The sequence below is a fragment of the Dryobates pubescens genome, chromosome 29, assembly GCF_014839835.1.
Source record: "Dryobates pubescens isolate bDryPub1 chromosome 29, bDryPub1.pri, whole genome shotgun sequence".
Lineage (NCBI taxonomy): Eukaryota > Metazoa > Chordata > Aves > Piciformes > Picidae > Dryobates > Dryobates pubescens.
The window spans coordinates 13,020,959-13,031,879 of record NC_071640.1 but is presented as its reverse complement, the minus strand read 5'-3'; the positions used below and the strand labels follow the sequence as shown (position 1 = coordinate 13,031,879).

The window sequence follows — 10,921 nt, the reverse complement described above, 5'->3', positions numbered from 1 at the left end:
GGAAGGTTATCAGACAGGAGAAAACCCAAGGTGTGGGAGGCTTGGCCACTGGTGTGCCTGGAGAGCTGCCTGCAGCCAGCAGCTCCTGCTGGTCACCTGCTGGTGCCTCAGCTGCACCCCAGGGCAGGCTGTGGAAGCCAGCACAGCAAACAGGAGGCAAAGGCTGGGCACTAAAGTCAGCCAGCACCCAGGGAGCCAACCCTGACACCTGCATTGTGCCTGCCTTCCACAAAGGAGAAACCAAAATGGTCCTTTGGGAAACCCACCTGGAGGTGTTCCTGGCTGACCTCCTGGAGGTGACCCTGCTCTGGCAGGGGGCTTGGGCTGGGTGAGCTTCCAATCTGTGACCTTGGTGGCTTGCTCTTGACTTTACAACCCTCTGAAAGGTCACAGAACCACAGAGTGCCAGGGGCTGGAAGGGACCTCCAGAGCTCATCCAGTCCAAGCCCCCTGCCAGAGCAGGGCCAGCCAGGGCAGCTGACACAGGAACACAGCCAGGCAGATTCTGAATCTCTCCAGAGAGGGAGACTCCACAACCCCCCTGGGCAGCCTGCTCCAGGCTCTGTCACCCTCACAGGGAACACATTTTTCCTCATGTTTCCATGGAAAGAGGCTCTACCACCCCTGGTTTGCTCCCATGTGTGTCCTGGCCACAGGCCCTGTGTCCTTGAGCAGCAGAGATGCAGCAGAGGGCACAGGGTGGTGCAGGGCAGGTAGGTGCCCTGGAGATGGGAAAGGAGGTAGACACCTCCTGAGCACCCAGGGGTGAAGCTGCCTGGGTGGTAAGCACCTGTGGGCTGGATGGACCTGACCTGCAGACACCTGGGATGGGCAGAGGGGGAGCAGGGAGGGTGACAGTGGCCAGAGGGAGCTGGACAAGGGGAGCTCTCCAGCTGGGCTGGCTCCAGCCAGGCTTGGGGAACCTCTGCAGAGAGCAAGGCTGAAGAGTCCCAGCCATGGAGAGCAGGTGGTGGATGCCCACCCACAAGCCTGAACCTTTTGGGCTTAAAGAGCTCAGTAAGCCCCAGGCAAGAGCTGCCAGGGGTGCCAGGTGCCCAGCACACTCCAGGAGCCTGCCCCATGGGCTTGGCACCATTGCTGGAGCCTGGCTGGGTGGAATAGCCAGCACCTTCATCATCTTCATCAGCCACCTGGATGAAGGCACAGAGGGGACCTTCAGCAGGTTTGCTGTGGTGCCAGACAGCTGGGAGGGGTGGCTGACACAGCAGGCTGTGCTGCCACCCAGCACCACCTGGGCAGAAGGGAGAGCTGGGCAGAGGGGAACCTCCTGAAGCTCAACAAGGCTAAGTGAAGGGTCCTGGGCTTGGGGAGGAACAGCCTCCTGCAGCAGGACAGCTGAGGGGAGGCCTGCTGGGAAGCAGCTCTGTGGGAAAAGCCCTGGGAGTCCTGGGGCACCATGGAGGACCAAGAGCCAAAGTGCACTTGTGGCCAAGAAGGCCAAGGGCATCCTGGGGGGCATCAGGAAGAGTGTGGCCAGCAGGTCAGGGAAGGGTCTTCTCCCCCCTCTGCTCTGCCCTGGTGAGGCCACATCTGGAACATTGTGTCCAGTTCTGGGCTCCCTGGTTCAAGAAGGAACTTGCTGCAGGAGGTACAGGAAAAGGCTACAGAGGTGCTGAGGGGATTGGAACCCCTCTGTGATGAAGAAAGGCTGAGGGACTTGGGGCTGTTTAGCCTGAGGAGGGATCTGAGCAGTGCTGATCAATGCTTCAAGGGTGGCTGTCAGGAGGATGGGGCCAGGCTGCTTTCAGCAGTGCCCAGGGACAGCACAAGACACAGACCTGGACATAAAAAGTTCCATCCAAACATGAGGAGGAGCTTTAATTTGAGGGTGCCAGAGCCCTGGAGCAGGCTGCCCAGAGAGGCTGTGGAGTCTCCTGCTCTGGAGGCATTCAGAACCCTCCTGGATGTGCTCCTGAGTGCCCTGCCCTGGGTGCCCCTGCTCTGGCAGGGAGGTTGGACTGGATGCTCTCTGGAGGTCCCTTCCAGCCCCTGGCACTCTGTGATTTCCAGTCCCTGCTCAGCACTCACATCTTCCTCTCTCCACCCAGGAGTCCTGGGGGCTGGCAGCATGTGATGCCCTGTGCCCCACACTGCTGGGGAGGTACCATGGGGTCACCTCCTGTGAGGCAGAGGGTTCCCAAAATACAAACCCTGCCTCTTCCCAGAGTCTTGGGGCAAGCAAAGGGCAAATCTGCCTCCCAGCACACCCAGCCCACCCACAGGGCTGGCCTCCCAGCAGATGATGCCACAGGGAGTTCAGGTGCTTGTGCTCATGAGGCTGCTTCTCACCAGTGGCTGGGGAGGTGCTGGGTGGCTCAGGTCCCTGGCACACAACTTAGCAGGGAGCTGGAAGGGACCTGGGCTTCGACCCACAGCTCACAAAGCCTCATCTGAAATGAGTGACAGCTGCCAGCCAAGATAAGAGCCAAAGCCACCCCCCCCAGCTGAAATGGGACTGTGCTGGCATCTGCCTCAGGGAGGCTTTGGAGGCATCTGGCCCAGGTTTGCAGGGTTTAGCCTCAGTGAGAGTGGGAGGCAGGCACAGGCCTCTGCCTGACCAACTGCCCAGCAGTGTCCCTGCCCTGGAGCCTTCTGTGCAGACCTGTGGGTGGTCAGCAACTGCTCCCAGCTAAAGCTTGCAAGATTTGGCCTTGCTTTTGGGGCAGGTCCAAGAGAGGACAGCTCTGCAGACATAGCCCTCCTCCTGCTCCCACCCCAGGGCATCAGCTGTGCCACTCAGCCCAGCAGCTCCACATGTGGCACCAGTTTGTCCATGCTGGGCAGCCAGCACCCTCCAGTCCTCTCCTTTTCTGTCCTCCCACACCACCCTCCCCTGAGCCGCCCCTGGGGGCAGGTGGCAGCTTTGCCCTCACTTGGAGGCCTCTGCTCCCACAAGCACAGGGCAAGGCAGGACATTGCCCAGACCACAGCTGCAGAGTCCTGCCAGCAAGGCAGCTCCCAGCTCCTGACCAAGGCCAGTCCACCACATCAGGGTGCTCTAAAGCCACCACCATGCTGAGGAGGTCACACAGTCCCCAGGTGCTGCCCATGCCAAGATGCAGGTAGAGATGGAGGCCCCTGGGACCATCCACCCCCAGCTGTCTCTTTTAGGAGCCCTCCTGTCCCTCTGGTAGCTCAGAACATGCCAGAATCCTTCTCACCATGCATGAAGGCCACCTGAGCTGTCCTGGGCTGTCCTCTGCTCTGGAGATGCCATATGGGCATGGTGGCAGCAGCTTCATCTCTCTCCAGCACAGCCACCCTCGGTTCCAGAGCTGCTCCTGCCCAGCAGCTGACAGCTGGGACTGTCCCACTGGCAGGGTGCTGCTGCTCTGGCACCCAGCCTGGGCTCTGCACAGCCTCCTTCCCCACTGGCCCTGGATGAGCCTGGGGCACCCAGCAGGGTCCCAGCACTGGCAGAGGGAAGTCACTCTGCTCCCCCAGTGTGTCCCTAGGGCCAAAGCTGTGTGCTGGGAGCCAGCTGGGGCACTCCCCAAACAGGCATTCAGCTGAGGAGCTGCAGCTGGGTTTGGGAAGGGCCCATCTGGCAGCAACACCAAACTGAGCTGCAGCAGCAACCAAAATAAACCCAGAGGTGAGGCTCTTCCCTGCCAGAGCAAGCTCCAGAGGGCAAAAGGCTCCTGGCCCAAGACCTGAGGTGCCTCCCACCCTGCGCCAGGGAGCACCAGAGACCCCAAGGCTCACCCTGAGCAGGGGAGAGGTGTCAAGGTCTGTCCCTTCAAGCTGTGCCAGCTGCTGGAGGGTCCAGCAGGGCCTCCCCGAGGCATCTTCTGTGGCCACATGGCCCCAGCCCCAAGCTGGTGACCCGCAGCTGCCCCAGGAGGTTCTGCTGCGGCACTTGGTGGCCCTGGGCACGGTGGGTGGGTGGCTCCCCTGCACGGGGAAGGGCACGGCTGGTCCTGTCTGCCAAGCCATCCTCACCACCCCAGCCATGCAGGCAGCCCCTGAACCCCACCTGTGCCACCCTGGTGTCCCCAAACCCACCTGAGCCCGGAGCTGAGCTGGGCGCCGCCGGCCGCTGGCCCTTCCCCGCCGGCAAAGCCACCCACGGGCGAGCTTGGCAGCACAGGGGTGGCTGTGGCACCGTCCCCCCAGCATGGCCAGCACCACACCCGGGTGACACGGCCGGGGGGTGGCATCCTGGGCAAGCCCTGGCGGGGCTGAGCGGCAGGAAGCGGCTGCGGCCATCCCCACCGAGCGCCGCAGCCGGGCGCAGGGATGCGCTCACTCGTTTGATCTTCGCTCCCTCGCTTTGCCGCTCGGGCTAATTGTGGAGCTGAATGACAGCCATCTGTCCCCAGGGCAACGCAGTGAGTGTCCCCTCTTGACTCAGAAGCTGCTCTGCCCGCTCCTCACCGCCTCCACCGGCCGCGTCCGGCGGAGAGGAGCAGGAAGGGCGGCGAAGGCTTCGAGTCGGGAGGGGACACTCATCCCCCACCGGCACACACTGCCTCTCCTCCCAGCAGCGTGACACCGAGCCCTCGGAAACCACATCAGAAGATGCAGCAGGAGCAGAGGAGCTCCTGTGAAGCAGGTCCTGGAGCTCAGGACCCAGTGTGGGCTCCACCTGTGTCAGCTTATGGATCCTGCTGGACCAGGCTGCTGCTTCTCCCAGCACCATTCCATGATGGGGAGAGCTTCAGTACCTGAAAGGGGGCTAGGAGAAACTGGGGAGGGGCTGTTTGTGGCACTGGGACAAGGGACAAGGGCTGGAAAATAAAGCAGGGTAGGTTTAGAGAGGGAGTTAGGAAGAGTAAGTGGTGAAACAGTGCAACAGGCTGCCCAGGGAGGTGGTGGAGTCCCCATCTCGGGGGACAGTCAAGGTCAGGATTGATGGGGCTCTGAGCAACCTGATCTAGTTGGGGATGTTGAGGGTGCTGGGGGAGGAGAAGCTCAGCAGGGAGCACTTGCAGCCCAGAGAGCCAAGCAGAGCCTGGGCTGCAGCAAGAGAAGTGTGGCCAGCAGGGCCACGAGGGGATTCTGCCCCTCTGCTCCACTCTGCTGAGACCACAGCTGCAGCTCTGGGGCCAGCTCTGGAGCCTCTGTGCCAGGAAGGATCTGGAGGGGCTGGAAGGTGTCCAGAGAAGGGCCACGAGGAGGAGCAGAGGGCTGGAGCTGCTCTGCTGTGGAGACAGCCTGAGAGAGTTGGGGTTGTGCAGGCTGGAGAGGAGAAGGCTCTGAGGAGACCTCATTGTGGCCTTCCAGGACCTGAAGGTGGCTACAGGAAAGCTGGGGAGGGACTTCTGAGGGTGTCAGGGAGGGATAGGACTGGGGGGGATGGAGCAGAACTAGAAGTGGGGAGATGGAGATTGGCTGTGAGGAAGAAGTTGTTCCCCAGGAGGGTGGTGAGAGCCTGGCACAGGCTGCCCAGGGAGGTGGTGGAAGCCTCCTGCCTGGAGGTGTTTGCAGCCAGGCTGGAGGTGGCTGTGAGCAACCTGCTGCAGTGTGAGGTGTCCCTGGCCATGGCAGGGGGGTTGGGACTGGCTGATCCTTGAGGTCCCTTCCAACCCTGACAGTTCTCTGTGGCTCAGCCCCACCCCAGGAAGGCAGCTCTGAGTGCAGAGCCAGCCAGGATGTGCTGAGGGGCCCAAAAAGTTGCTGCTCACCAGCCCCAGCAGCCATGGAGCTCAGGCATGCTGGGCTCTCAAAGCCCTCTGCCCACCCAAGCAGCCACAGGAACTGCTGGAGCCTGTTGCTCCAGCCTCACTGAGCCTGAGGTCAGGGCTCCCCCAGGGAGGGATCTGCCAGGGGTCAGAGAGCCTGCTGGCAGTTGGAGGGGTGGGCAGCTTTGCCATGGCTCCAGCTCTGCCCCTGCTCACCAGAGCACAGGCTGGTAGGAAATGGCCCTCCCACAAAGCAGCCTGCTGGAACTCACAGCCCAACAGAACCTGCAAATAAAATGGCTCCAGTTGGGGGAAGCATTTTGGGGTGGGGGTTTGGGGAAAAGAAAGATAACTGTGGGTTTAGTGTGTGTGTGTCTGTGAGTGTGTGAGTGTGTGTGTGTGTGAGTGCCATTAATGCCATCCCAGTCAAACCAGCAGTGCATTTGATGATCCCAGACAGCCAGGCTGGGCTGGCAGCAGCACCCAGGGACAGCCACTGCCACCTGCAGGAGGCTTCCTCAGAGTTCCCATCTGCTTTCTGGGGAGAGGAGCAGCTCCATGGTTCCTTGTCCTCAGAGCATCTCAGAGGGCAGATCAGACCCAGAGAGGAGCAGCTGCATGGTTCCTTGTCCTCAGAGCATCTCAGAGGGCAGATCAGACCCAGAGAGGAGCAGCTCCATGGTTCCTTGTCCTCAGGGCATCTCAGAGGGCAGATCAGACCCAGAGAGGAGCAGCTGCATGGTTCCTTGTCCTCAGAGCATCTCAGAGGGCAGATCAGACCCAGAGAGGAGCAGCTGCATGGTTCCTTGTCCTCAGAGCATCTCAGAGGGCAGATCAGACCCAGAGAGGAGCAGCTCCATGGTTCCTTGTCCTCAGGGCATCTCACAGGGCAGATCAGACCCAGAGAGGAGCAGCTCCATGGTTCCTTGTCCTCAGGGCATCTCACAGGGCAGATCAGACCCAGAGAGGAGCAGCTCCATGGTTCCTTGTCCTCAGAGCATCTCAGAGGGCAGATCAGACCCAGAGAGGAGCAGCTGCATGGTTCCTTGTCCTCAGGGCATCTCAGAGGGCAGATCAGACCCAGAGAGGAGCAGCTGCATGGTTCCTTGTCCTCAGGGCATCTCAGAGGGCAGATCAGACCCAGGGAGGAGCAGCTGCATGGTTCCTTGTCCTCAGAGCATCTCAGAGGGCAGATCAGACCCAGAGAGGAGCAGCTGCATGGTTCCTTTTCCTCAGAGCATCTCACAGGGCAGATCAGACCCAGAGAGGAGCAGCTGCATGGTTCCTTGTCCTCAGGGCATCTCACAGGGCAGATCAGACCCAGAGAGAGAGGAGCAGCTAACCCTAACCCTAACCCCAACCCTGCTGCTGCTCCTCAGAGCATCTCAGAGGGCAGATCAGACCCAGAGAGGAGCAGCTCCATGGTTCCTTTTCCTCAGAGCATCTCAGAGGGCAGATCAGACCCAGAGAGGGACAGCTGCATGGTTCCTTGTCCTCAGGGCATCTCAGAGGGCAGATCAGACCCAGAGAGGAGCAGCTGCATGGTTCCTTGTCCTCAGGGCATCTCAGAGGGCAGATCAGACCCAGAGAGGGACAGCTGCATGGTTCCTTGTCCTCAGGGCATCTCAGAGGGCAGATCAGACCCAGAGAGGGACAGCTGCATGGTTCCTTGTCCTCAGGGCATCTCAGAGGGCAGATCAGACCCAGAGAGAAGCAGCTGCATGGTTCCTTGTCCTCAGAGCATCTCAGAGGGCAGATCAGACCCACAGGCACATTCCTGGTGCTCCTCAGGCCACTGCTCAGTGACTCTGAACTGGGGAGTTGGTTACACAGCAGTTCCCCAACTTGAGATCATGAAAGAGAGCCTGAGCGCTGCACAGGGCAGAGGGTGGCAGCAGAAGGAGCAGGAGCAAGGACAGGGACAGGCCAGGGAGCAGAGGATGGAGCTGGCAGATGTTTTGTGAGAGCCAGCATCACCAGAGCACAAAGGTCTGCAAAGCTCAGTGCCAGCAGAGCCACCCTCTGGGCTGGAGCTCCAGAGCCACACCTGGAGTCTCACAGAAGCAAGGAGCAGATCCACTGCACTCAACACCCCTGTGGTGGGAGCCACAGACAAGGGAGAGGGAGGTGGTGCTGGGAGCACTGGCATGGACCCTGCTGATCTCAAGTAACACCACATGGCCCAGGCTGCCAGGGGGGCTGAGGCCACTGCTTCCCCCCCAAAGCTGAGACATCTCCCTTCACAACCAGCATCAGCTGTCCCCTGCCTCACCCTCCCCACACTGCCACAGAACCACAGCAATGGATTGGCTGGAAAAGAGCTTTCAGATCACCAAGTCCTGCACCCATCACTGCCAGCTCCCCACTAACCATCTCCATGGCTCTGAAACCCCCTCCAGGGATGGGGACCCCACCACTGCCCTGGGCAGTCTGGGCCAGGCCTTGACAACCCTTCTGGGGAAGAGCTTTTCCCTCATGTCCAACCTAAACCTCCCCTGGGATAACTTGAGGCCAGTTCCTCAGTGTCACAGTCTCACAGAATCACCAAGGTTGGAAGAGACCTCAAAGCTCATCAAGTCCAACCTGGCACCACAGACCTCATGACTAAACCTTGGCTCCAAGTGCCACATCCAATCCCCTCTGGAACACCTCCAGGGCTGGGGACTCCACCACCTCCCTGGGCAGCACATCCCAATGACGAACGACTCTCAGTGAAGAACTTTCTCCTCCCCTCCAGCCTAAACCTCCCCTGGCACAGCTTGAGACTGTGTCCTCTTGTTCTGGGGCTGGCTGCCTGGGAGAAGAGACCAACCCCCACCTGGCCACAACCTCCCTTCAAGGAGTTGGAGAGGGCAATGAGGTTACCCCTGAGCCTCCTCTTCTGCAGGCTAAGCAACCCCAGCTCCCTCAGCCTCTCCTCCCAGGGCTGTGCCCCAGGCCCCTCCCCAGCTTTGTTGCCCTTCTCTGGACACCTTCAAGTCTCTCAGTGTCCTTCTTGAGCTGAGGAGCCCAGAACTGGACACAGGACTCCAGGTGTGGCCTCAGCAGTGCTGAGCACAGGGCACAAGGACTTCCCTGCTCCTGCTGGCCACACTGTTCCTGATGCAGGCCAGGATGCCCTTGGCCTTCTTGGCTGCCTGGGCACACTGCTGGCTCATGTTCAGCTGCTGTCAATCAGCACCCCCAGGTCCCTCTCTGCCTGGCTGCTCTCAGCCACTCTGCCCCCAGCCTGTAGCTCTGCCTGGGGTTGCTGTGGCCAAAGTGCAGCCCCTGGCACTTGGACTTGTTGAATGCCATCCTGTTGGCCTCTGCCCATCTGCCCAGCCTGTCCAGGTCCCTCTGCAGAGCCTCTCTACTCTCCAGCAGATCAACTCCTGCCCCCAGCCTGCTGTCATCTGCAAATTTGCTGCTGACTCACTGCCCTCATCCAGATCATAAATGAATTTGTTAAAGAGCATGGGGCCCAGCACTGCTCCCTGGGGCACACCACTGGTGCCTGGCTGCCAGCTGGCTGTGGCACCATTCACCACCACTCTCTGGGCTCAGCCTCCAGCCAGTTCCTGACCCAGCTCAGAGAGCTGCTGCCCAAGCCAGGGGCTGACAGCTTGGCCAGGAGTTGGCTGTGGGGGATGGTGTCAAAGGCCTTGCTGAGGTCCAGGCAGACTCCATCCACAGCCTGCCCCACATCCCCCAGGCAGTCACCTGGGCATGGAAGGAGATCAGGTTGGTCATGCAGGACCTGCCCCTCCTAAATCCATGTTGGCTGGGCCTGAGCCCTTGGCCATCCTGCAGCTGTGCAGTTATTGCCTCTTGCCCTGTCACTTGTTCCTTGGGAGAAGAGACCAAGCCCCACCTGGGGCCAAGCTCCTTTCAGGGGGCTGTAGAGCCAGAGGGTCTCCCCCTCAGCCTCCTTTTCCTTTCAATACCAACAAAAGGTAGTTATATTTTATTTGTCTATGGCACTTGGATTATTTTCCCTGTAACCAAGTTTTGGTTGAGTGCCACCTTGTGGTATCTGTGTTGGCTATTCAGGGGATGGCTCTGAAATCCCAAGGGGGAAAAGGAAAACCCCAAGATTTCCGTTTAAAACCATCCACAGCAGTTCTCTCTGCCTCAGAGCATGGCCCCACAGAACCCTGCCAGCACTGAAGGCTCAGGGAGGTGAGAGGACAGTGGAAACAAATGAGCTGTGCTGCTGAAGCCAGCATGGGCAGGGCAGGGCAGGGCTGGTGAGGCAGCAGCTGTGGCACCTCTGGCTGGCAGCAGTGGGGGTGGGTGGGGATGTGTACAGCCACCAACCAACCCCATGGTGATTCCCCTCTTCCAAGCAGCAGTTTCAAGTCCAAACATTTTCGAGGGCAAAAAGAATGTTGTGACTAAAGCAAACCCTTCCATGCAGCTTTATTTCACAAAGCAGTGACTGGCATCTCCAACAGGGCTTGCACAGCAGGACACTTCTAACACCAAGAGCTCAGTGAACTGAAATGAGGACACAGCACAAGAGGACCTCTGGCAGGACCACGATGCTCTACAATGCAGCAGTGAGGTTCACCCCAGCAGCTCCAGCCCTCTGTACCCTGACACTACCACTGTCAGAAATGCAGGAGGGGAAAAGCTCGAGGGCCATGGCTACGAGTCCAGGGCTCCCCAGGGAGCCAGGCACATCCCTGGCCAGAGCAGAGGCAGACCTGCAGCCTGCTCCTTCGCCATCAGTTCACCCTGCAGGCTCGGATCATTAGCAGCTGGAGAAGGATGAAGACAGGCGACATGATGAGCCCATACCAGAGCTCCCGGGTGTGCTCCACCAGCTTCTGGCACAGCAACATCTCAAAGACGAACTTGAGGCTGAGGATGGTGAGGATCCAGAAGAGCCGCAGCACCGCCAGCCGCTTCTCACCGTCCTGGAAGAGCCGCACCGAGACGATGGTGGTGAAATAGGTGCTGAGCCCGTCGGCAGCGAAGAAGGGCACGAAAACAACCCACCAGGAGAGCGCCGAGGCCTCGCCGTCCACCTTCAACACCAACAGCACCGAGAAGACCAGCAGCGCCAGGCCGTGCAGGAAGATCTCGAAGGTGGCAAAGCCCAACCACTGCACCAGCTCCCGCAGGGAGAACAACATCGTCCCGGCGGCCGCGGGGACATGGAGACAGCGGGAACGGCGCGACCGCCACCCCCCGCGCCGCCAGGCCTCGGGAGGGCCCGGCGGCGGCGCAGGATGATGACGGCAGAGGGAAGCGGCGCTACGCGATGACGTAGAAAGGGCGCGTCGCCACGC

At 60.3% G+C, this 10,921-nt stretch overlaps 1 protein-coding gene across 1 annotated transcript; it reads right to left on the bottom strand.

Moving 5' to 3' along the window:
- Positions 1–10,037: 10,037 nt before the first annotated feature.
- Positions 10,038–10,839, bottom strand: TMEM203 (transmembrane protein 203). The gene has a single exon (XM_009902279.2). It carries the CDS (start codon positions 10,763–10,765, stop codon positions 10,355–10,357), a length of 411 nt encoding a protein of 136 aa, XP_009900581.1. The 5' UTR covers positions 10,766–10,839; the 3' UTR covers positions 10,038–10,354.
- Between the last annotated feature and the right edge of the window lie 82 nt (positions 10,840–10,921).

Excerpts from the sequence above, each read along its gene's own strand:
- TMEM203 (XM_009902279.2), bottom strand. The coding sequence starts at position 10,765 with ATGTTGTTCTCCCTGCGGGAGCTGGTGCAGTGGTTGGGCTTTGCCACC.